The 26,832-nt window shown below is 48.4% G+C and overlaps 1 protein-coding gene across 1 annotated transcript; it reads right to left on the bottom strand.

Moving 5' to 3' along the window:
- Positions 1–25,974, bottom strand: TBC1D21 (TBC1 domain family member 21). Its single transcript, XM_065559014.1, has 11 exons — positions 25,708–25,974; positions 24,690–24,797; positions 20,986–21,089; positions 17,622–17,716; positions 12,946–13,056; positions 10,270–10,370; positions 9,115–9,211; positions 7,963–8,060; positions 4,152–4,268; positions 132–221; positions 1–45 (listed from the first exon to the last, which is right to left on the bottom strand). Exons 1-11 carry the CDS (start codon positions 25,765–25,767, stop codon positions 1–3), a joined length of 1,026 nt encoding a protein of 341 aa, XP_065415086.1. The 5' UTR covers positions 25,768–25,974.
- Between the last annotated feature and the right edge of the window lie 858 nt (positions 25,975–26,832).

Below are 26,832 nucleotides of genomic sequence, written 5' to 3'. Positions count from 1 at the left end.
CTATGGATCTCCCTGAAGGAAGAACTCCTTCAGCTCATCTGGGACCTGTGGAGAAAAGGGGCTGGGTGAGACACTGATGAGATGATTCTCCCAGCCCTCCCATTCCGGCAGCACAAGTCTCTGTCCGTTACCTTGTCCTTGTGTTCCATGAGCAGTTTGTACATTGAGCAGGCTTTGGAGATCAGCTCATCTGCATCCAGGTCTATGATGTTCCCGCAGACCTACGGGAGGAAAGGAGACCAGAGACACCACCAACCAGGGTGGAGAAAATAGGGGGCAGGAGGCTGCTCCCCCAGTGGCCGTTAGCTGTATGTGGAGTGCCTTTTCAAGCCAATAGGTATCACCAAAGCTGGCACCATCACCCCCCAACCCTGCCACTGCTCAAAACCTGGCTCTCCTGCCTGCTGAATGTTCTAACCAGGGCAAGGGGTATCTGATGTGTTAGCTAGGACTGGGTGACTCAGCTCCCAGGAGCTACCTGTATCTTCATCCAAGTCTGAACACTATGCATTTTTGACATTTGCTTCACTTTTTTATTCTCACGTTTCCCATTCTTTATTTCATCCCCTCCTTCTACTTCCCACCAGGGATTACAATCATAGCAATGCAGTGCTGAAAGGGACCTTGAGGGGACATCTAGTCCAACCCCCTGCATTAAGACAGTACCAAGTAAACCTAGATCATCCCTGACAGGGTTTGGGAATCTCATGAGAGATTCTGTTCTGATACGATATACAGCAGTCTCCTCTCCACTCTGCTCTGCAGATCTTTGGCGCATTCTACGATGGAGAGAGGTGACCTGGTCCCATGGAGGCTAAGGCCTAAGGAGTAGAGCTGAGTAGGAAACAGTTTTCCTGTCCTGTGAAAAATTTTGAAATTAAAAAAAAATCTCATCCCGCATCAGGATGAACCAGAGAGACAGAGCCCCACCCCAGAATAGTCCAGGGGCTATTCCCCTGGGATGTGACAGACTGCAGTTTCAGTCCCTGCTCTGCTGGATTGGGAGCAGGAATGTGACCGTAAGTGTCCCAAGTGAGTGCTCTGATCACTAGGCTATTGATTGGTCTGAAGTGGGTCATTTGCTCCCTGTAGTTTTGACCAGAAATCCCATCCTGGACCTGAGAAACCTTCCCACCGAATGTCCAGTGGAAACTGGCCCTTTAAAACTCAGGATTTTTGTATGAAAAACCTGGGGCTCTGCCATTGACTGTGGGGTGACCTTGGGCAAGTCCCTGTTCATCTGTTTCACCTCCTGGCCCTTGCCTGTTTAGATTGTTGGGCAGGGAGTGTCTCTTATTGTGCCTAGCACAACAGGACCCCAATCTCTAGTGGTCCTACTGTAATATTAATAAAAAGTAATGCACATTCAACAGGACATGCCGGTCACTGAAGATGCTTGGAGAGACAATGAGTTCAGGACAGTCTGGAGGAGGTTTAAATAACCATCCATGTTCATGGGTGCTGAACTGAACCACTTCATCTTTTAGACCATCTGCAAATTTTAGGGGTGCCAAATGCAAAACTAGAGGGGGGTCAAGAGAAGTGGCAATCATGAAAAGGTTATATCAGGGAATCTTAGAAATGAGAGGCAGGAAAGAGCTATTAGGTGTTGGAATACCTACTATTTCCCATAGGAGGCTACTCCACAGTCTCACGGATCTAACTGTCAGGAGAGTCGCTCAGACGTTTTCCATTACTGGCTTTTATCTGATGATTACTCCTATTTATTCCTCTTTTGATCATCCAAACAAGCCTTTTCCTTTATTGGTATTTCAAATCTTTAAATACTGAACTCAGCCATCACTCCTGTCCCTCCCCCACACTTCCTTCAGGGAACCTATCCTATATTACACATGCAAACCTACATTAAAAGACCACGAAGACTGCAAAGTCAAGTACTCAAACATTAGGATGGGCCAGAATTAAGGTTTCTGGGCACCTTTAATTGGGCTCCCCTTGTGTGTATGCATTATGATACAGTCTTTAATTATATGATCGCATACTATCTTTTCCACAGGACCCCTGCCTCTTTTAGTAGGAGCTCCCTGCCCCTCTCCCCCACCAGATTTCAAGTCCTAGTCCCAAAGCAGGAGGGGAGAGGGGGGGAGAGCTTCCAAAAATGGTTGTGAGAATTTTTAACATGGGCAAAACAACGTATCTTTCCCTAATCTTGTTATCAGAAATGTCTTGAATTGCTTTTGCTGAAACTTTCCAAAAATAATCAGCCTGAGGCTGACACCTAGCATGGGAAATTTCAGCCAGAATAGTTACAGTTTGGCAAATGTCTGAGCAAGTGTAAACATGGCCATATAAAAGAAAGTGTTGGAGAACTTTAACTCCAGGCATCACTACTAGCTCTACCTATAATAAATCTTTCCAAATAAGTCCTCTTGAAGAATGAATTTTCTGCATTAGGTAGGAACCAGGGATCTAGATTCTTAATTCCCTTTTTTGACTTGAAAATTGCCCCTTTGTCCTTCCCCATCTATTCTCAGAGATTATAGCTTGAAAAATTGAAATGGGACCTCTTCACAAAGGTCAGGCTAGGAATCAGATCTGATGCCAAGCTTCCTTCAAGTTCTGCATATCAGGAAAGGACCAAGTTGTAGATTTTGGATCTGGCTCCTGGTTTGAATATCCCCAAAGCTCAGGGGGTTTAGGATCCTGTGTTCATATTTGGGCTCATGTCCACTAAAAACACTGAACTCACATTTGAGAAAAGTGCCACTTGACTACTTTGGAGAATGGCAACCAGGACAGGCAGAGCTCATGCTGTGGAAGTGCATGCTTCCCTCAGTGTTCCCTACCAATATGTCCTATCCCTGAGTGGGGAGGCCCACCTCAGCGGGTGAGTGTGTCCTTTCACTCACATTCATTGTTTGGCCTCTGCCAACAAGGGGGCTGTAGTGAGGCCATGTGTCTCCCCACCGCCCCGGAGGGGGAAGAGCCCATCCAGAGGCCAGAGTGGGCGGAGCTAGGGAGTTCTGAGCCCGCCCCTCAGAGGGTCAGGCGGCGACCCAGAAGTATAAAAGCTTGCCCTCACAGCTCAGTTAGGCCCCAGCTGCTGGAGAGACCAGACGTCTCCAGCCTAGCTTGTGGCTGGGAAGACCCCGCGGCCCAAGGTGGCCGCCAGGACTGGCCGGGTCTGCCTTGCGCCCGCTATCCGGAGGAGCTGCCGGACCTGTCCATCAATCCCTGGCCTGACGAACCCATGATCCTGGATCCCCCAGAGGCTGACACCAGGACCCAGGTAGGCCCCGAGGGGGAGTGTGGAAGTAGCACGGGGACAGCCGACCCGAGTCTGGCTGCAGCACTGCCAGAGCCTATGTCAGTGTGTTGTGGCCAGGATCCCCACTGACAGCAGCGGGTCTTCTGCCGCTGCTAGGGCCCTGGGCTGGGACGCAGTGGAGTGGGAGGGCCTGCGTCCCCCCTGCCACCCAACCCGTGGGTGGCAGTCTCCCCATCTCCCAGGCCTTTTGAGGCTTGGGCCTACTATTGTTGCTCAGCCCTGACTGAGGGCCTGAGCTTCTGACTCAGTGTTTGTTGCCCTGCCCTAACCTAGGGCCTGGGCTAAACACTCTTGCTTGATGCTCAGCCCTGACTGAGGGCCTGAGCTCCTGACTCAGCGTTTGTTGCCCCACCCTGACCTAGGGCCTGGGCTTAATACTTTGTACTATTGTTGCTCAGCCCTGACTGAGGGACTGAGCCCTTGACGTAGCATTGGTGCCCTGCCCTGAGCCAGGGTCGGGCTTACTGTGTCTTCCAGGACCGCAAGGGCTGCCGAGGGAGATCCTGCAGCCAGACGAAGTACCCAAGCACCAATGTGTAGTGAGCCGGTGTGGCTCCCCGCCGCCCCGGAGAGGGTCGAGCCCCGGCAAACCCTTGTACAGGGGCCGATCCATACCAAGCAGAAAGGTATGTCAGGTGATGTAGCTGTCCACTGGGACCTGGCCTGAGACCCATCAACTTATCTCACTCAGGGCACCAAACAGCAGCCTGATGGCAACAACCCTCTATTGCTATTGAGAAGGGCTGGAATTGAACCCTCTCCTAGAGGGGTGATGCAGTGCATCCCATTCCCCCCTCATCTATTGATTTCCTGGGGGGCGGGGAGCTGTGTTACACACCAGGCTCCCTGCTGGCTGACTCACCATTAAAATGTCATCTCCACCCATATTTTCGCGGAGGATTTGGTCTCTGACACTCTGCAGCATAGTGTAAGCCACGATCACTTGGAAATTTCTGCAGGGCATCCCCATCAGGAATACCTTGGAAGAAACAGACCATGGGCCAGAATCAGTGAAAAACATCAGAGGTGATTCCCATGCTCCACCCAAACCCAGCGGAATCTGAACCTTTTGTTTCAGGAACCAAACATGAGGAACTAGCAGCCTATAGTGCCTTTTATGCTGGAGGATCCCAAAGCTTTTCATAGACTATATCTTTGAGATCACTGAGTCATCTGCCATTCAAATGCAACCACCTGTGTGGTGGAACAAGGCAGCTATTTCAGAGCATGCAGCACACTACACAAATAAATAGGGGAAATAAGAAGTGAGGTTTTTACCCACAAAAGCTTATGCCCAAATAAATCTGTTAGTCTTTAAGGTGCCACCAGACTCCTTGTTGTTTTTTTAGGGGAAATGGAGAAACAGTTGCTGCACACGAAATTACAGGAGCAATTTTAGGGAGGGTTGGGCTCATGGTTTAGGCACATGAATGCAACTGAGAAGAGTTGGCTTCAATTCCCACCTCTGCCACAGATTCCCTTATCCTCTTGGACCTTAGCTTCCCACCTGAGTGTAAAGCAGGGATCAATTTAGAGGATATGTTCTTAGGGGGTAGGTACCGTCTCCTGCTATATGTACAGCGCCTAGCAAAATAGGGCCCTGATCTTGGCCGACAACACTGGAGCTAATCATAGAATCATAGAATATCAGGGTTGGAAGGGACCTCAAGAGGTCATCTAGTCCAACCCCCTGCTACTCCTCTTGCAAAATACGTAGTAGGGGCTCTTTATCAAAAACAAGTGCCTAGGCCCTTGGCTTGACATCTCAGCCAAAACATGGCACCTGCAACAGCACAGAGCCCCCTGACTTGCTGGGTCCATACAGACTCCACTATATTAAGCAAGTGCAAATTAACCATAAACCAGTATTGGTCGTTCATCTTTCCATCCACATGGTCTGAGCTGCATTTGCTGCTGGGTGAAATGATTCTAGGTTTTGCCCAAGGGCAAAGTAGCTTTTGATATCTTTTTGGAGACTCACTTGGCCAAATAATCTCACTTCCAGCATTGTCTGCACAGGGTGTTCAGACACCATCTTCCCCATCCCAGAGAGAATTTCCCCTTCCATGGCACAGCCCTGAGACCTCAGCAGGAAGGGCGAGCATGGAGAGAGAGCTGTGTGCAAATACCAATTGAGATATGAAAACCACCGGGGAAAGGGCCGGGAAATGAGAACACTAAGTGAGTGGTTTGGTTTGGTGGGGCAAGAATCCTGTTGCTGCAGCAATCCTCCCTTAGCCTTGGAACTTGGACACACACACAGGGTTTTGGATAGCTACTGGGGTAAAGGCGGTAGGCAAATTCTCAGCTGGTGTAAATCAGCAGTTACTGATTTCAATGAGGCAGCATTGTCCAGTGTGTAGAGCACTGGGCTAGTACTCAGGAGATCTGGATACTAACCCTGGCTAACCTGTGGTGAGACTTGGACAAGTCTCTGTGCTTCAGTTTCCCCATTTAAGGTAATGATCCTTGCCTCATTTGTGAGCAGCTTTAAGAGCTATTGATGAAGAGCACTAGATGTTGTCATCTTTCAAGCTGAGGGGAATTACATGAGTGAAGACTGCCAGTGGGCAAACCACAAGAAAGTCTCACAGATTCAGAGGCTCACTCAAAATATCTGAACCTCGCTGTACAGCCCTGCAACTCTGCAGACATTCACTTCATCTGCGCAGATAGTGGAATGGATGCAAATACAACCGTGCAGGGCTCTACTCACCAGTGGTGCCTGGCCCACAGTGTCTGACTCAGGCAGCCTGTGGGGCGTGGCACGCTCAGGCTGGTGGCAGCAGCCAGTGCCTGGGGCTGAGCGGCAGGTTGGAGTCAGGATTGCCCAGCACCCGCTCGCTGCGACACTTCCTGTCCAGCAGCTTGGGCTCCTCAGGTAGCGCCAGCATCCCCACCATGGTCCAGCCCGGCAGCTCTGGCTGCGCTCCTGGGCTGCAGGGCCCGCCCACGGCCATGGGGATTGGAGTGGGTGGGGCTCCAGCGCCCCACCCCTCCACCCCGCTGTGATGCAACACCCACTGCTGCTACTGTGTGCCATCGCTCACGAGCCCCTGGGGCGCAGCACATGATGCGCCACCCCTTCCCCCCAGCCACCCCCTCTGCACCGCCCCTTCTTAGGATTGCCAACTTTCTAATTTCACAAAAATGAACTTCTTTGCCATGCCCCTTCCCCAAGGCCCTGCCCCTTCTCTGAGGTCCCGGCCCCCTTCCCTCCAGCCCCCCTCCCTCCATCACTCACTCTCCCCCCACTCTGTGGGGTGCAGGCTCCAAGAGGGGGCTCAGGGCTGGAGCAGGGGGTTAGGGTATCTGGGAGGGTATTTGGGTGCAGGAGGGTGTTCTGACCTGGGAATGGGGGTTGGGGTGCAGGTGGGGGTGTGGGATCTGGGAAGGAGTTAAGGTGCAGGATGGGGTTCCAACCTGGGGTAGGGGATTCGGGGTGCAGGCTCCAGCCAGGCGGTGCTTACCTGAGGCAGCTCCTGGTCAGTGGTACAGCAGGGCTAAGGCAAGCTCCCTGCCTGCCCTGGCTCCTCGCTGCTCCCAGAAGCAGCAGGCATGTCTGGCTCTTAGGTTCAGGGGTGGCCAGGCGGCTCTGCCCGGTGTGCACTGTCCGCGCCCACAGGCACTGCCCCCCGCAGCTCCCATTGGCCACAGTTCCCTGGGGCAGTGCACAGAGCTTCCCTGATTACACCTGCACCTAGGGGCCACAGGAAAATGCCAGTCACTTCCGGGAGCAGCGCGGCGCCGGGCAGGCAGGGAGCCTGCCTTAGCCCCACTGTGCCGCCGACCGGACTTTTAGTGGCCTGGTCAGCAGTGCTGACCAGAGCCACCAGGGTCCCTTTTTGACCGTGCGTTCCGGCCGAAAACCAGATGCCTGGCAACCCTACCCTTCTCCTCAAGACCTCAGCCCCACACTACTCCTTATCCCCAGTCACCACCATCGCGCTGCCTCTTCCCTGCAAGACCCTGCCCCCACTGCCCCCCCTGCCCCCCCTGCCCCTCCCTCCCATCGCTAGCCCTTGTGAGACAGTTTGCTGCTGTGGGTGTGGATGCAGATACAGGTAAAAGTCGGCTAGCAGATTGCGGATCTGATCGTGGGCAAAAACTGAATCTTTTCAACCAAAACCCAAAATATTTCAATTTGGAAATGCTGCTGCCAATGCCTCATGGAAGCTGTAACTGAGCTGCCTCATTCTCCCAGTCTCAAAAATCACCATCATCATTCCTAGATCTTATCTAAGTGCTTTTCATCAGCATGTCTCAAAGTGCTTTACAAACGAGGGCAATATCCTTACCCCCATTTTAAAGATGGGAAAACTGAGGCACAGGGCGGGGCTGTGATTTACCCAAGGTCACCGAGCAGGCTAGTGAAAAAGCCTAAAATAGAACCCAGGACTCCAAAGTCAAAGTCCACAGTTTCTATAGGCCATTTGTGACCAGCCTTAGTTTCCAGTCCCACTCTGGAGTGGGCCATGTCATCAGTCCTCAATCACAGAAATAATGCAAGGGGTGATTAGTTCATTGCCCTGGAGTCACATCCACTCTGGCAAGTCACTCAGGCAGCTTCTCTGGCTGAGAATCTTTGCCCTCTGTAGGGGAAAAGGAAAGTCACAAATGCCCGGTATCCATCATGCCTCCAGGCAAGCCAGAGAATGGCAGAAAGCTCTCACCTCCCACAGTCTCCAGACATCATCAAAGGATTTGAAGACTTGCTGGAAGAAGAGGCAAAACCAGGGGAACAGTGACTGCACAACTCTGCTCTTCCCTTCTGGAGGATGAGAAACGTAAACTCAGGTCAGGGACTGAGACACACCTTACCATCCAGCTTGTGCATGTATAAGTCAGAGAGTCTCACACTAGGGCACTCTTCTCAGTTGCTTTGTTTGCTGCACTACATGTTGGGTTGCCACCTTTAAAAGTTGGTTCTCCAGAGCAAACATACTGTTGCAACGCCTCGACATTGCATCACCATGTTGCCAGCTCTCATTGTCATCAGGCAATGCAGCATCAGCATGTAGTGACATTGTCACAGAATGGGATGCTGTTACATTGCTGTGCAACATCAAGGCATTGTCATGGCAACTCCATGCTATGTCATAACAAGAGGAAATTACACAGGCCCCAAAAAATGCCGAGACTCTGACAACCCATCCCCATGACATGTAGAACGTGAGTCAATATTGGAACTGTCCCATGGAAACTGGGATGTATTGGCAACCCCAGTCATTCTCAAGCCTCCTATTTAAACCCATGTAATGTCCCTGGAAGTGGCATGGAGGTATAGTGTAGGACCTGGAGGGGAAGGAAGAGCTTGGATTTTCCACCAAGGTGACATCAGTAGAAGAAGCCAGGTCTGGCCTTTCTAGTCTAAGGAAAGGACAGCTCAATGCAGGAAAGGAGCCTTAAAAGAGAAATTCCTGTCAGGGATGGTCTTGGTTTACTTGGTCCTGCCACAGCACAGGGTGCTGGACTTGATGACTTTGCATGGTCCCTTCCATCCCCACAGCTCCGTGATTCTATGAAATGCGAGAGGACCACTCCCTCTACCCATCCTTGTGAAATTCACAAGATTGTGGTAGTGAAAGACAGGAAAAGTGGATGGGGGAGGGTTGAGATTCCTGCTCCAATGTCAGGAAATCCAGGATGTGGGACCTCTGCTCAGGGCCTCAGCCTCCATGCACATGAGATGTGGCAGAACTAGGCGAAACCTGTGCAAATGGTTCCTTTGTTTTGCTTCCAGCACCTGGAAATTACACCACCTGAGCTCCAGTAGCATTTGCTTTGTGGTTCTCTGGGTAGAGAAGGAGAGTAGCAGGACTTACCCAAGTGCTTTGCAAAGATGGGATCCATAAATGCAATCACGGCTTTCAGCATTATCAGATTTTTCCCGACCCCAATGTTCACGACACAACTGTGCTCCTGGAAGACAATTCAGGAAGGCTTGGAGGACAGGAAGAGAACAGATGGCCCAGCTTGGCTACAACCTCCTGTTAAATCCATGAAGCCAAATTCATCCTTCCCATAATTCCATTGGCCTTACCCCAGGAATGGATCTGGCCAGGGTTTACACTACCCCTGCATGAGTCACCAACTCGGTTTCAACCTGGGACCTCCTGAATTGTAATATAGATTGCTACTGCTTAAGCAAAAGGTACACTCCCAGTAGCTGGTAGCAGCAGTAGGATGTTACCCTCTGGCGGACCAGTCATTAGACACAAACTCCGGGCACACTGTTGCTTATGTTTCTCTGTTTCCGTAAGCATGCACTACTATGTCTAAAGTTAAACATACATTAGATATAACCTCTGCTTGCATGGTGCTCATAGACACCTTTCTGAGACAGCCAGGGGGCGCCGCCTTTGGCTTGCCAACTTGGAGAGGTGCAATGCCCTGAGAAGCATGGTGGGAAGTCATGGTGAGGACAGCGTCTTACTGGATATTTGTTTGCAGCTTTCCTGGGCTCACTTTATCCAACAAGGTGCCAATCTACAAAACCTAGGAGCCTCTTTGCTTCAGTTCTGGTAAGTTTGGCCTATTGGGTTAGTAGGAGCTAGGAAACAGTTGATTCTCTCCCACCCTTCATTCTGAATGATGGGGATGTTTTGCCAAATTGCTGTTCAAGGTCTTCTGATGTTGCAACTACCTCCCCAACTATCCAGCTTCCACCAGCAGCCTGGGCATCTCCTGTAGGGCTGGCTCAGGGTGGCTTGGTAGGTGGGACACGGGTCAAGTCACGCCATTTGTCATACAGGGGGTGGTGCAGGGTGGCTGGGAGGAAAAGTTGAGTTGGGTGACTTATCACTGGGGATGAAAGGGTGGGCTTGCAAACCAGGAGGGGGCAGACTGGCCCTCTTCTCTCTGGGGTGTGTGGATGGTCAGGTCAGGCAGATTGCCTCCAGGAAGCGTTGCTGCAGGCTGGTCAACTGGATGGCTCAGTGAGGGCACAAAGCCAGGGCCCTACAAACTCTCTGACCTACTGTTTTCTGGAGGAAGAATTGAAACAGCCAGTAGACCTCATGTTCCTTCTCCACCAGCAACTGGAATAGCAGGAGCATCTCGTGGAACCCCTGCTGGTACTCTGCCAGGAGAGAGAACACACAGACACACACCCACGTGTACAGATAGACATATGTGCAAACAAACTACTGCAGCAATCCAGAAACATGCTACGAAACAGCATGTCCCTGGGGATTAGGTTAATATGCTCATGGAAGCTCTCCTCCCACTCGATAACAGGGATTTGTGGGTGGAGCTCACCAAGACAATGAAAATCCCCACCCTCTTAAGTGAGGGAGGGGCAACAAATTCCAGAAATGAACAGATCAGAAGGGAATGAAGCACAGGCATGGGGTGCAGGTTACAGGGTCTAACCCAGGGGCTCACTGCCCTGTGGAAGAGTCACATGGGCAGTAGTGGAGATCTAGGGTTACCATACGTCCGGATTTCCCCGGACATGTCCTCCTTTTGTGTGCTAAAAATAGCGTCCGGGAGGAATTTGTAAAGCACTCACAATGTCCGGGATTAGCAGAGAGTGGCTGGGAGGGCTGCAGGGAAGTCCCGGGCTGGACTCAGGAGCAGCTGTAGAGGAGCCGGATCCGCCCTGCATTCTGAGCCAGCAGCTGCCTTGCAGCCCAGTCCGGCAACACTGTGCAGGGCCAGACCGGGTTTTGTTGTGCAGGGCCAGACCGGGTTTTGTTGTGCTGGGGAGCTCAGCCACGTGTCCGGCTCGGCTGCACAGAGCCCAACACTCTGTTCTGAGCAGCAGGGTAAGGAGGTCAGGGGGCAGGAAGGTTCTGGAGGTGGAGGTCAAGAAACGGGGGGGGCTTTTTGGGGGGAGTGGAGAAAGTTTTGGGCAGTCAGGGTACAGGTAGGGGGTAGGGTCCTGGGGGGCAGTTGGGGGGGGTCTTAGGAGGGGGCAGTTAGGGGACAAGGAGCGGGGGGGGGTAGGGGGCTGGGAGTTCTGGGGGGGAGCTGTCAGGGGGCAGGAGTGGAGAGAGGGATCGGAGCAGTCAGGGGACAGGGAGCAGAGGGGTTTAGATGGGTTGGGAGTTCTGGGGGGGGCTGTCAGGGGGCAGGAGTGCGGAGAGGGATCGGAGCAGTCAGGGGACAGGGAGCAGAGGGGTTTAGATGGGTTGGGAGTTCTGGGGGGGGCTGTCAGTGGGTGGGGAGTGGTTGGATGGGGCGTGGGAGTCCCAGGGGTCTGTCTGGGGGTGGGGGTGTGGATAAAGGTTGGGGCAGTCAGGGGACAAGAGGCAGGGAGGCTTAGATAGTCCTGGGGGGCAGTTAGGGGCAGGGGTCCCAGGAGGGGGTAGTCAGGGGACAAGGAACGGGGGGAGGGTTGGGAGGTCAGGGGGGGGCGGGAAGTGGGAGGGGCAGGGGCGGGGCTAGGGCGGGGCTCCTCCCGTCCTCTTTTTTGCTCGCTGAAATATGGTAACCCTAGGAGATCAAAGTCCTTTGTTTATCCATAGCTTGGGCAGTGCCATTGCTAGCCCCTCCCCTACTCCACCCCGGGTCGCAGCTCTGACTGGGAGGGGTCACCACTAGTGGGGACAGGGGAATTCAGTTCCAGTGACCCACGTGAGCCTTGGCCTCTTTGTGAGACAGTCTGCATGAGTGCACAATGCACAGTTTCCTAACACCCTGGGGGATTTGCCCTTGCACAGAACGGAGATTGTGGGAGCTTAGTTGGTCACTGGGGGGCAGGGACCGCACAGGCAGGGTTGGGGGAAGGTTTAACTGTGTTCTGTTTTACCAGGTCCTTGTAATGTGCCCATCACTATGGTGTCTGGGCATGTTCCAGGAGTGCATTCTGTGGCATGGCTGGCATGTCACCATTTGGTTTGGGAGAGGAGGGATTTTGGCCATACTTGAATAGGAAACCTGAAAGTGATACAAACATGTCCCTTTCACTACCACCCAGCCCCCTACTCACCCCACTTCCCATGATCCCTCACTGTTTCCCAGTCACCCCACTGCCCATGATTTCCCTGGCCCAATCACCACCTCCTATTCTTCTACATGTGGTTTTCCCCCTGCCATTCTGCATACCCCTCGCCTGTTCTGCCATCTCGCTCAGTGGAAAGCACCTGCACATCCCTCTTTCAGAAATGAGCTTCAGTAGGGTGACCATATTTCCCGAAGAGAAAATGAGACACCTTCAGTGGCTCACCAGAGCCCCCACCCCCATGCTATTGCCAGTTCCTGGAACCCTGCCCCCCACTTCCCCCATGCCATGTCCATCCCTGGAACCCTGACCGGGGGGCGGGAGGGAGCATAGTCCCCGCAGGAGGCTGTTGCCTGTTGCTGGAACCCTACGGGGGGCCACACATGCTGGAATTCTGGAACCTGCTTCCTCCCCCCAGCCCTGCCTTCCCCTCTGCAGGAGGCTGATATCTCCACTTGCCCCCTCAGCACCGTACCCCACTTTTGCGACAAAAGAGGGCATTTGACCATTTTGCTCTTGCCAACTGATCAAGTCAGCAAGAGGAAACAGGACAAATGCCCACCTTTTGGAAAAAAAGTTGGGATGGCCGGGACAGGGCTTAAAAAAGGGACTGTCCCAGCCAAAACGGGACGTATGATCACTGTAAGCCTCAGAGACATGATAAGGATCCTTTGCCGATGCCCAGGTGTGCCGCTGCCCCAGTACTCACCAGCCTCCGTGTTGCATACGTAACTTAGCAGAAGGATCTTCTCCAGCTGTTTCTTGTCCACTATGGCGTAGCCTTGTGCATCTCGGAGGTACAGTCTCTGCAGGTCTGAGTCTGTTGTGGGAGAAACAGCCATGTTTCCCTTATGGGGGCAGGGTGCCCGGAGCAGACTGCATCGCTGGCTCAGATCGTGCAGCCCTCCTGAGGTGAAGGGGAGCTTACAGATTCCTTATTTCCTACTTGTTTGCTAGCTGCAGAACTATCCAAGGAAATGCATGTGATATTATGACTGGACATACTGAGACAGGTTCTTTGCCTGGCTCTGTTCCCTTTGCACTGATCCGGGTGTGGGATCTGGCCCAATCTCCACTGCTGAGGATTTCCCTGGCTGGAGGGAGTCTTCAGTGGGCAACCAGCTGGCACAGCTGGCTTCTGGTCCACCCTCTCCTTCTGGCTCTGGTTCAGAGGGCATATCAAAGGCAGACAGGGGCATGCTCAGGGAGGGAAGGGAAGTGGATGTGTCCAGATCACATTATGCTCTGGCTATCATCAGCTGGCTGACAGTCTTTGAAAGACTGATGCTAGCCTGGAGTGCTTTATCGTGCGCCAGGATTGGGTAGAGAATAAGGGAGCCATAACCAGCTCCCCCTCCATACTGCACTGAGTGGAAAATTAATACAGTGCAGAATCTGGCCCCTGCAATGCTCTTACTGTATGTGACTGGCCTGTGCAGAGACCCCGGGGATGGGTATATTAGAAATGCCTATGATAGACAAAATGGATGTTGTGGTAAAACAGCTGTGGTGAGGTGAGCAGTATGAAAGGGCTCTGAGCTCAGAATCTCAAAGCTGCTGATAGGTGGCAGGGTATTCTAGGTCCACAATCAGTCCCAGCATGCTGGCAGTGCTACATCTTGAATGTGAATGTTGGATTTCAGTAGGCTGCGGTACTGCATGTACCTCTGTGGGCTTATAACCCCTTAGTAGCAAGAAATAAAGAGAAGAGAAATTCTGCTCAAATAGGCAAACTCTTTGCTAGGTGAAATCCAAATCTCAAAATGTACTGCTGAGGGAAGAATACATTGTTCAAGTACCTGGATGTGGCAGCACCAGCTACTGCTAAACTACACTTCTACAGCTGCTAATAACTCACCAAATGGCAGATAATGTGTGTTACTTTAAATCAGTGTTCTGCATCCAGAATTACTGGCTGTGGGTCTTTCTGATTGGGTGCAAGTGGCCCAAGGGGAGTGGCAAAGTATGACCTTGGAATGTTGGGAAACACAACTTTCTCTAAGCCAAGTTGAACAAGGGAGCTGCACTGGAATCACGACTGAACTTGGAGGAGACAATTGTTGGTATCCACTGTTTAAGTGCATATCTGTTTACATAGAGGCAAAATGTGATTTCCTTTACACTCAGTTGGAGTCAAGGTGATAAAAACACATTCTGCTGAATGCATGACAGTTATCAATGCTTTGCTGTTGAATTGGGAGGGCGTATCTAGTGGAGTCCCACAGTCCTGGGTTTGATATTATTCAATATGTTCATTAATGACTTGGATTATGGAGTGGAGAGTGTGACGTTGCACCCCATACGCTTTATAGAAATATGCTTATGAGTGTAAATATGACATAACTGAAATATGTTTTATGCTAGATATACCATGTAACATATCTTTGCAAAGGTTATGATCTACTGAATATATTCATACTATTTGTATGCATGTATCATTTTTATATCGGAAGTTATGAGCATTGGCTGTATGCTTGTATTTAAAGTGTTTGCTGTAGGAAGCACATAAGGCAGATTTGGTCAACATAGTGTGAAGGGGCTATTCAAGTAATTGGGAATACTTAAGTAACAATGGACTTTGGGAGATGCCAATCCACATCTGAGCTTTCCTGGGAATGTTCAAACTAACATGTAAACAATGGCGTCAGCCTGCAAAAAGCTGAATCATTCATAGACATGTGACTTGCCCAGGTGGCTAGAGACCCCATCTTGTGACTGTGATGTTACACAGAGAAAGACTATATAAGGCCCTAGAAACCCCTCCATTTTGTCTTCAGCTGGCTCAGAAGACAGCCTCTCCACCCCAAAGAGATGCCTGAAAGAAACTGGAACAAAAGACAGTAACTACGGGGGTGTGAGTGATTGCTGAACCCAGACTAGGAAGGAGTCTAGTCTGTGAAAGAAGTTTATTGGAACATCTCTGAGGGTGAGATTTACCTGCATTTAGTTTCCTACTGTATTAGGCTTAGACTTACGTGTTTTTGTTTTATTTTTATTGGTGATTTACTTTGTTCTGTCTGTTATTACTTGGAACCACTTAAATCCTACTTTTTATATTTAATACAATCATGTTTTGCTTATTAATTAACCCAGAGCAAGTATTAATACCTGGGGGAGCAAACAGCTGTGCATATCTCTCTATCAGTGTTATAGAGGGTGGACAATTTATGAGTTTACCCTGTATAAGCTTTATACAGAGTAAAATGGATTTATTTGGGGTTTGGATCCCATTGGGAAATGGGTATCTGGGTGCTAGAGACAGGAGCACTTCTTAAGCTGTTTTCAGTTAAGCCTGCAGCTTTTGGGAGACATGGTTCAGATGTGGCTCTGTGTTTGCAGCAGGCTAGCATGTCTGGCTCAACAAGACAGGGTACTGAAGTCCCAAGCTGGCAGGGAAAACGGGCTCAGAGGTAGTCCCAGCACATCAGGTGGCAGTCCCAAGGGGGTTTCTGTGACCCAGCCCATCACAGAAAGTATGCTTATAAAATCTGCAGATGACGCAAAGCTGGGAGAGGTTGCAAGTACCATGGAGAAAGGATTAGAATTCAAAACTACCTTGACAAATTAGATTATTGGTCTGAAATAAACAAGGTGAAATTCAATAAAGACAAGTGCAAACTACTTCACTTAGGAAGGAAAAATCAAATGCATAACTATACAAGGGGAATAATTGTCTAGGTGGTAGTACTGCTGAAAAGGGTCTGGGAGTTATAGTGGATCACAAATGGAATGTGAGTCAATAGTATGATGCACTTGTGAAAAAGGCTCATATCATTCTGGGATGTATTAACAGGAGTGTTGTATATAAGACACGGGAGGTAACTGTCCCGATCTGCTCAGCACTGGTGAAGCCTCTGCTCACCAAACTTTAGGAAAGATGTGAATAAACTGGCAAGAGTCCACAGGAGAGCAACAAAAATGATAAAAGGTTTTGAAAACCTGACTTCTGAGGAAAGGTTAAAAAAAACCCTGGTCATGTTTAGTCTTGAGAAAAGAAGGCTGAGGAGGACCTAATAACAGTGTGCAAAGATGTTAAGGGTTGTTGTAAAGAGGATGGGGATCAATTGTTCTCCATGACAAGAGCAATGGGCTTAATCTGCAGCAAGGAAGGTTTAGGTTAGATATTAGGAAAACCTTTCTAACTGTAAGGGGAGTTAAGCTCTGGAACAGGCTTCTAAGGGAGGTTGTGGAATCCCTGTCATTGGAGGTTTTAAGAACAGGTTGGACAAAAATCTGGGGATGGTCTAGGTTTACTTGGTCCTTACCTGGTCAGTGTAGGGGGCTGCACTAGATGACCTCTCGTTCCTTCCAATGCATTTCTATGACTCTGATTTTTCTAAGGCTCTCCGCCAGGATGGAGAATCAATTGCTTCTAAAGTATCCACCCAGTCCTACCTGGCTCTTTCCTGTCTCAGCTGATTGATTTATGCAAGTTACAAATCAGTGTAACATTAAGTTTGCAGTATCGTTTAATATTCCTTTTGTTGTACAACTGGGAGAAGACTAAATGGGAATCTGAATATAATAATGCTAATCACTTTTGTAGTTCCTTTCATCCACAAGCAATTGACCCCGAGTGGATTTCCAGACTCCTAGTCTCTCTCTTACTACATCTCTATCTAGTATCTTTCTTTATATAACTTTCTCTCCCTGGGTCACTTGACCCATCTCTGAAATGCTGATGGCTCCAGGCAAAGATGTGGAATTCATTAGCTCAAGCAATCAAATACTGCAGTTCAGGACTAGAAGAATATCACAAAGTGGAACTGCAGGGGGGGAGTTTAGGTAAGCAGCAACGTAATTACTTGAGTTGGAATTTGGCCAGGACACCAGGGTTAACACTCCTGCTCTTCCCAATAGCATCATGGGACTGTTAATGACTAGCAGTGATCAGGACCTTGGTTTTACATCTCATTTGAAAGGCAGTGCTTCTGGCAGTACAGTGCCCCCTCGAACAGTGTCAGGGCGGTGGTCCAAATCATTAATGACACAGAAACAACAGTTTTACCTAGTGAATCATAACAATAATATTCCTGACTGCACCTGGAGGTCTGCCTCCAGATAAAGTTACGTCCAATACTGCTTAACAGACGAGATGGAAAATGATCACACGTCAAGCTAAGCTGATCTCTCCTGAGTAAGGCTTATGCTCAGGTAGAAGAATGAAATCAAACTACAGGTGTCCTTAAACTTCTGAAAGGCAAACAGATCACAGTACTTGAGCCATTTGAGTCAGAATCTCCAGTGAAGGGTGATCACTGGAGCTTAGGGAGATCCATGTGACAAGGGGCTAGCGACCCGGCAAATCACATTGACTCATCTATCTGCTCTCCCCCTGCTCCTCTACCCCTGGAAACACCCAATTCAACCCCTGTGACAACTTACTGATGAAGCTGCGGACCTGCATGAAGTCCCTGTGCTCTGTCTCCAGTAACGGTTGGATCTTGTCATACATGTTGCACAAGGCCTCGTAACTTTTCCTGAAAGAATGTGGGAGGTAGCTATTGAGAATACGCTGCAAGAATTGAGCATAACGTCATAAGGGATTGGTAAGAGTTTTGCACCATCAGAACCTGGTGAATGAAGATTCACAGTAAATGAAGGAAATCAGGGGGGTAGGAAAGAGGCAGTTGATCTGTTTTATTTAGAAATTGTCCCCAGTTTTGCAACTAGGTTGTGAAAAATTAATAATTTTACCAAGATTTTAATTTTGGTTGTCTAGCTAATATTGCAACGAACTGGCATGTGCGTGCGCACCACTACCCTCTGCAAACCTGTCAGCATTACCAATGTGAAGTTGGACAGCATTGTGTGGGTCATTGGCAGTGAAGATTGAATGCGGGACCTCTGGATCTTAATATATGAGCCCTAAATTCTGAGCTAAAAGAGCTGTCTCTTCTAGACACTGCTGTGGAAGGCTCATCAATCTCCAGCTGACCTAGCCACCACAAGAGGACAGAATGCATAGTTTACACATCCTAAGTCCTATACTGCTAACAACTGATAGAGATTCTCCATTAGCTCAAGAGCTAAAAGACTGTGTTTTAGGAGCAGGAAGATCTGGGGCCTTATGCTCAGCTGGTATCTAGCAGAATAGTGTCCTGAAAGTCAGTCTTTTAGATTGTAGACTTCAGGTCAGGAACTGTCTCTCTTCTACATTTGTACAGCACCCAGTACAAAGGGGTGATAGCACTATATAAATATTTACTATTACACTGATAACAAAGTGGCTGCTGGACTCTCTCCCAGCCGTCACTGTGAAGTTCTTAGGTGCTCTGGAAGGCCAGGGTTCTCCATGTAGCAGTTACAGTTTGGCAGGGAAAAGGGAAGGCTCCAGAAAATGTTTCAAAATAGAAATTCTAAAGGTAACTGCAGCATGCAGGGGTGTTAGACCGGGTCACCATAGGAAGACAAGCCACTAGCCCCTCCCCACCTTCTTCTAATCACATCTCCTGCTGGGGAGCCATCTTCAATGGTAACTGCCCCCACCCTTTCAGAGTGGCACTCTGTCCACCCCACTCGTGGCTGGTCACATGTGCAGCAGAGGTCCTGGGTTTGCTCCCTGCTATTGCTGACCCAGTCACAGCGTGGAAATCCAGGTGTCTCTTCCACTCTTTTATTGTTATTCTTCTGCCATGGGTAATAACTCCCTCCCCACCCTCGTTTCCCTTGGCAGAGCTCACCTGCAGTTCCATGGAGCAATAGCAACACTTTAGCCCTACGCTCTGCTTGCACATTTAGGCTTTTCCCTCTGGTCTCTTCCAAGGCAAGTGCTAATGACCAGAGGATTCTGGAAACAAACTGAGATGCAAAGAAGCTGACAGCTGGAGGTCATCTGGGGAGCAACTTGTGATGTCAGTAGGGATTTCAGGGACAGACTGCTGCAGGATCTGACCCCTAAGGCTTGACCTCAGATATGTTCACATTCCCACTGAGGCACAGTTGCTGCACCTGTTTCCACCCAGTCCATGTGTGACGAAGTGGGGTTTTTTCTTGTTTTCTGTGGAGTTTCAATGGTTTGCATGCGGAGGGGGTGGGACTCAGTTTCCCTGGGTGTTACTGGTTTAACGAGGTGAGGGGAGAGGGAGTGTGTTTTGCAGAGGACTGGAGAGAGGACGTGGGGACCCAGCCAATGGCCGGGAGGATGGATACCCCAGCGACCGGTGACCTGGCGACCTGGTGACCCAGAGGCCCAGCTGAGGAGACGCAGCCGGTTCTGGCCAGTGGGAGGACAATGGGCTGCAGAGTGAGGACCCAGTGACCGAACCAGCCGGTTCCAGCCAGAGGAGAGAAGCAGGAGCGGAGGCCCCGGTTTACGACCCTGTATACCTGGAGAGAAGACAATGGACAGAGGCGGGGCCTGGGGCCGGGGATCTCAGATGCCCAGCTGCGAGCAGGGGGGCTCGGGGCTGGAGAGGGGAAGCAGGCAGAGCCCACCTGGATGCAGGGAGACTGGGATGTGCTGTGCTGAGGGAGGCCAGGCCTGAGGGTCAGAGAGTTTCCTGTGCTGTGTTCAACTCTCAATAAATCCTCCTGTTTCATGCTGGCTGAGAGTCACTCCAGTCTAGAGAACAGGGTTGCATCAACCCCTTCGGGGGTGAAGGCCCCGGGGGTCCAGAGTGAGTGGACTCCCTGAGGGGGCCCACGGCAGAGACAGACATGCTAAGGCTCAGAGAGATGCGGATCCAGGAAGTGGAGGGGCCTGACCCCGAGAGAGAGTGGACCCTCGAGAAGGGCTGTCTCACTAAAAGGGGCACCCCCCACGGACCACACGGGGCCAAGAGTGGGCACGATCTGTGAGTCCGTTTGTGAGTCCGTGACACCATGTCTGACCTCTACAAAGTAATGGTCCTGAGTGCATGGAAAGGTGCAAAATCCACCATGCAACTGTAATGGAGCCACTGAGCCTGTTATTAAAACGGCTAGAACCTACATCTCATTTATGCTAAGGCCATTCTGTACCACTCAGCTTCAAGGGGACAGAAAGGGGTCTCAGAACATTCCCTCCTCAGCCAGTGCAAAGCTGGCATAGGGGCTGTGCCAGGTCATAGCATAGCGGGTGGCTCAGGGACATAGTTCGAATGCTCGGTACTACAGCTGGTCTGTTTTCCAAGGACCATAGGAGGCCCATGGGAAACAGAGTGTAAGTTGGAGCAGCCCTGAGGCTGGAAGGGAAGAAACCAAAAGAGAAGCTCAGCACAGTTGCTGTGGGATCACACCATTGGGGCTGGTACCTGTGGACAATGAGGGTCCTGACTTTTGTCACCAGATTAAGAACCTGTTTTAATTAAATCTATTCTACCGCATTCAAAGCTGACATAAGCGTGGCCCATCAGTATCTGCAAAGCCACCACCTTACCCTGTTAAATCCCTCCGTGGAACCCACCCATGATGCTTAGCCTTCATCGGGGTGCACTGGGTTGGCAAGTGGCAAGCTGGGACAGATGGGTTTCTGCTCAATTGTGATATCTCTTTCTCCCAACCCATTCACCCTGGAGTGTCTGTCTCGTCTCCTTGTAGTGCCCTCTCTGACATGTGGACTGTGAGCTCTCTTCTTTGCTTCCTGTCTGCAGAGCTCCCAGCACAATGGGGCCTTGATCCTTGGCCGGGGTTCACAGATTCTACCATAATCTGCATCATCATCATCATCATCATCAAATCTTCAGGGATGCTTGTGAAACCATCGGCTTCACCTGTGTACCTTCTGGAGCCCGATATAGAAGGACACTGCAAACAGATAGATCCATACCTCTTTATACTGTCAACAGTCAGCCTCTCATCATGCGAACTCCTCCAGGAGTAGTAGCCAGTGAGAAACTTCCATGCCTCTGATCTCACTGCTGGATCCAGACCCTGAAAGGGATGGCAAAGTGAATACAGGGGGCTTTTATTGGCACAAAGGGCAGTGGGGCACCCATTTCCCAGGGAAAGTTCTGCGGCCTCAAACCTCTGAATATTTCCTTAGTCCTCATGTCTTGGTGTTTGGCCATAAAGTGAGATGGTCACCATTTTTGGGTCAAAACGTTTTTTGGATGGAAAACAGCTTTTTGATGAAAACAGAGTTTTAGCAAAAAAATTGAATTTTATTTTGGCCTGATTTTTTAATTAAAAAAAAACTTTTAATTTTAATGAGGGGGAGAGGGAGGAGAATGAGGTAAACAACTTTGGTATACAAGCAAAAATCTTGGGTAAGTTGTTACTGATCGTTCTTACTGAAAATGGTGTTGTAAAACTCAAAAGTTTCTTGGCTTTTACTCTCAGTTCTTTCATCAACAAAACTGAAACATTTTCACAGGAAATTTCAAAACAAATATTTTTAAAATTTCCCATGACAAATAATTGGCATTTTCCAATTGGCTCTAACCATAACTAGGGCTGTCAAGCAACTGAAAAAATTAATTGCGATTAATTATGATTAAAACACTTAATCACAATTATTTGCACTGTTTAATTGCACTGTTAAACAATAATAGAATACAATTTATTTAAATATTTTTGGATGTTTTCTACATTTTCAAATATATTGATTTCTATTACAGCACAGAATACAAAGTGTACAATGCTCACTTTATATTTATTTTTTATTACAAATATTTGCACTGTAAAAATAAAAGAAATAGTATTTTTCAATTCAGTTAATACAAGTATGGTAGTGCAATCTCTTTATCATGAAAGTTGAACTTAAAAAATGTAGAATTATGTACAAAAAATAATTGCATTCAAAAATAAAACAATGTAAAACTTTAGAGCCTACAAGTCCACTCAGTCCTACTTCAGCCAATCGCTCAGACAAAGAAGTTTTGCTACAATTTGCAGGAGATAATGCCTGCTTTTTGTTTCCAATGTCACCTGAAAGTAAGAATAGGCATTCACATGGCACTGTTGTAACCGGTGTCGCAAGATATTTACGTGCCAGATGCCCTAAAGATTCATATGTCCCTCCATTCCAGAGGACATGCATCCATGCTGATGACAGGTTCTGCTTGATAATGATCCAAAGCAGAGCGGACCGAAACATATTCATTTTCATCATCTGAGTCAGATGTCAGAAGGCTGATTTTCATTTTTGGTGGTTTGGGTTCTGTAGTTTCTGCATTGGCAGGGCCGGCTCCAGCGTTTTTGCCGCCCCAAGTGGTGGAAAAAAAAAAAAAGCCGCGATCGGTGGCACTTTGGCGGCAGCTCAACCGCCGCTGCTTCATTCTTCAACGACAATTCGGTGGCAGGTCCTTCCCTCTGAGAGAGACTGAGGGACCCGCTGCCAAATTACCGCCGAAGAACCGGACGTGCCATCCCTTTCCGTTGGCCGCCCCAAGCACCTGCTTGCTGCGCTGGTGCCTGGAGCCGGCCCTGTGCATTGGAGTGTTGCTCTTTTAACTCTTCTGAAAGCATGCTCCACACCTTGTCCCTCTCAGATTTTGGACAGCACTTCAGATTCTTAAACCTTGGGTTGAGTGCTGTAGCTATTTTTAGAAATCTCACATTGGAACCTTCTTTGCAGTTTGTCAAATCTGCTGTGAAAGTGTTCTTAAAATCAACATATGCTGGGTCATCATCCGAGACTACAATAACATGAAATATATGGCAGAATGCAGGTAAAACAGAACAGGAGACATACCCCAAGGAGTTCAGTCACAAATTTAATTAATGCATTATTTTTTTAACGAGCATCTTTAGCATGGACTCATGTCCTCTATAATGGTGGCTGAAGCATGAAGGGGCATACGAATATTTAGCATATCTGGCATTAAAGACCTTGCAACACTGGTTGCAAAAGTGCCATGCGAACACCTGTTTTCACTTTCAGGTGACATTGTAAATCAGAAGCAGGCAGCATTATCTCCTGTAAATGTAAACAAACTTGTTTGTCTTAGCGACTGGCTGAAAAAGAAGTAGGACTGAGTAGGACTAGGCTCTGAAATTTTACATTGTTTTGTTTTTGAGTGCAGTTATGTAACAAAAAAATCTACATTTGTAAGTTACACTTTCACAATAAAGAGATCGCACTACAGTACTTGTATGAGGTGAATTTAAAAATACTATTTCTTTTGTTTATCATTTTTACAGTGCAAATATTTGTAATAAAAATAATAATATAAAGTGAGCAGTGTATTCTTTGTATTCTGTGTTGTAATAGAAATCAATATATTTGAAAATGTAGAAAAACATCCAAAAATATTTAATACAAAAAATAGAATACCGATTGAAATTTAAGTGTGATTAATTGCGATTAATTTTTTTAATCACAATTAATTTTTTTGAGTTAATTGCATGAGTTAACTGTGATTACTTGACAGACCTAGCCATAACCCTTCTCTGGGCACAGCATAGCCAGAAGCTCAGAGCACTGCAATGGTGATTTTTGAGTCACAAGGTGAAATCTTGCAGCACAGGCACAAGGAGAACAAAATGCAAAATATGCAGATATCAGATTTTGTGCAAGTTAACCGAGGTCAGTGGAGTTGTGCAAGGGAAGATAGTGCCTGCAGGAGCCAGCACAAGAGCTAACTACCTGCATTTAAGGCTGAGCACTAAGATTTCTCACTACTAGCAAAGCCAAAGGGGAACTAGGACATTGTCACAGTTCTCTGAAAAGGTGCCAGGTTGTCCGGAGTCAGCTCAGGTTTCCATGGCTGCTTTGATGAAAATTAAAAGCTATTTTTACTGGTTTAAAAAAAACCAGGTTATTTTGTGATAAAATATGTTCTCTCTCACTGGGCAAAAGTGAGTCATTTGTAAACAAACTCCAAAATGCAAAAGCCAAATAAGCATAATGGTTGTATTGGAGTGGGCCAGGAATTCCTGTGTTTTCCTGGGAAGCCAGTGAAAAATTAATATTTTTCACAGTGATTTTTTTGTCTAGTGATGCACAAACTTGAAACGATCAACGACATTTCTTCTAAAAAATGCTTGGATTCCAAATCGTCATAGCAACCTCAGCATGTGGTACTTCTAAAGTCTGATGGCCAGCGGAGGTCACCAACCCTACAGATGGATTAGCTGTCCTGAAATGAGCCTTAATCTTCTCTTAATCCCTGTATGGAGTTTGGCATTGCTGAAATAACACCAGATCCTTCCTTGTGAAGGAGCAGGTTCATGCCTCCCCCTGGAGGATGCTCCTCGCCTAGGGAGAAGTGTGGCTGGCACAGAGCCAGTGTAGCTGCTCCTACATCATTCTTCCCTGCACCAGCTGCAGAGGCTGTGGCCTGGGGAAAAGGTGTGTGGAAGGGGCATTGCATTGGCAGCAGACTGCTCTCGCTTACACTGGTGGAAGGGTCCAGCCTGGCACCAGTATGGTCTCAGGACTGTGGGAGGATACAGGAGTTTTGACGCCACCTTTGTGCCCAGCCTGAGTGCTTCTTTGCTGCAGCTGGAGACCCTGCCTCAGGGCACACGATGCCCACCCGGCATAGCCCTCCCTGCTGACTGTCACATTTAAGAGCACACCCTGCTCACCCTGTCCAGGATGTTGGATGAAATAAAATCTCGAGATTTCACCAGGTGGCCACTCTCATCAAAATACCCTTCCCACTCGGCCTTGTCGATAGGCATCTTCTTCATCCCCTGGAGACAGAAAGAGAGCTCAGAATTAACTCAAATCAAGAATTAGGTGAGCACAGGGGGCCCATTTGGCCTTAAAAATCTCTGAAAGCCAGGGAGATATCGACTCCAGGTCCCTCCTGCTGTGGATGTTAAAAACTCAGGGAAAATTCCAGAATTGGTGCCCAGCATCCTGGTTAAATTCCCTCTTAGGGATTGCACTGTGCTTACCTAATTCCCTGTGCACTTCAGCTGGAAAGTTATTATCCTTCATGTCCTGGCCTAAATTGCTATGTACTGTTGCTCTGTGCTGTTAAACAGCTGCTATGTTTCACCCCAGAGATGGCTGCACTTTAGTAGCGGGTAAAGTGATTGTAAAGCTTGTCTCATCAAGAATTTATAAAATCTTCTGACTGCCTTTGGGATGAGAATCTGTTACAGCCTCCAGCTACATAACCTTAGCTCCAACTCTAACCATTTATGCTTTTAGTTCTGGAGGTCCCTGGTTCAATCCCCAACATGCTGGCTTTAAGCTCATGCTTTGAGATCAAGAGGTGTTCCATATAGAGAATATTAGTGACAGAAATACATTCTATCTCAATTCTTCCATGGTTCCCCTTATAATAGGTTTGTGATCTCTATTTTCAAGACAGGAAACTGACGCATAGAGAGTCCAAATATCTTGACGATACAGGAACTCGAGGGCAAAGCAAGCAGTTGTTTGTCTCAGGCTGAGGCAAATATTGCTCTGGAGGAAGCCCCTTGCCTTTATATGCCTTTATTAACCTATATTTATTAGAGGCACCATGGCTGGTTTTCTGGGGCTTGCTCCAACTGCCACTGAGGTCAAAGGGAATCTTTCCATTAATATTCCTGGGCTGTGGATCTATACTCTGGGATGGAAGTCCACTTGAATAGGGGAGGATGCACTTACCAGCAGAGATGAGAGAGATTTGATTAGTGAGACGCTCAAATGTGGGGAGATGGTTTCCATAGCCCTTTCCACCTGCCTTTGGCAATTCCCACCAGAGACCTGCAAGACAGGTGGGCATATGAAACCAAACCAAACAAGTTGGGGGTTTTGTAGCGCCTTTTTTTAAGTGTTTTTTTTTTAAAAGGTTGTCCTGTCTCTGCCCACTCCAAGAGTACTGTAGAGGTGGTGCTTCCTGTCTCAAGAGCAGAAAGAGACTGAGCTGGTTGCTGATAGTTGCCACGATGTCATAGGGATATGAGGTGACTCATCACAAAGGGTTTGTGAGTATGGATCCCCACAAAGGACATTCTATAACAGCTTGTCAAGCCTGATTCCCTACTCTGGCACTTTGAGTGCAGAAGGGGGGCCCCCGCAAGGATTTTAAAAATTAATACTGTCCACTCCAGGCTTGTATTAAACTCCCAAGGTTACAGTTTCTCTCTGACCTTGGATGGGTAGATGCTGTCACCACCCAAGTGCAGAAAACGCCTTTGAAACCAGAAAGGCGCACTTGGGAATTCCTTCCTGTGGGGTACCCTCAAGCCCTTTCACACCCCCTCCGGGGAAGAGCTGAGAAAAAAAATAAAGAAAATTAGCTGGTGGCAACAGCTGAATAAACAACATATGCACAAACCTCTTAGGACACCAAAAATCCAATACTGTTCTTAGGTCCATCAATGGCTATTAGCCAGGATGGGCAGGAATGGTGTCCCTAGCCTCTGTTTGCCAGAAGCTGGGAATGAGCAACAGGGGATGGATCACTTGATGATTACACTGGTCTACAATTTTTGAGAAGTCATCTGCTTCAGAGATAAAATGTGCTATTTATTATGCATTTTGATGTGCTGAATTCAAATATGACAATTAAAACAACTGATTGGCTACTGTTTCTAAGATATTTAAGTTTTTACATTTTATGTCTATGTATATTGTATAGCTAGTAGAGTTTTAATCAGAAATTGTAAACCTAGGTCTTTTCATGTGTTTATGGTTGCTTTACATGATAATATTTCACCTGTCCTGTTTATGTAACACTTTAAAAATCAGCACAATGGTTATATAAATAAAATTTATTATGAAACAAAA

Source organism: Chrysemys picta, chromosome 10 (assembly GCF_011386835.1).
Source record: "Chrysemys picta bellii isolate R12L10 chromosome 10, ASM1138683v2, whole genome shotgun sequence".
NCBI classification, from domain to species: domain Eukaryota; kingdom Metazoa; phylum Chordata; order Testudines; family Emydidae; genus Chrysemys; species Chrysemys picta.
This window is presented reverse-complemented; position numbering and strand designations above follow the sequence as displayed.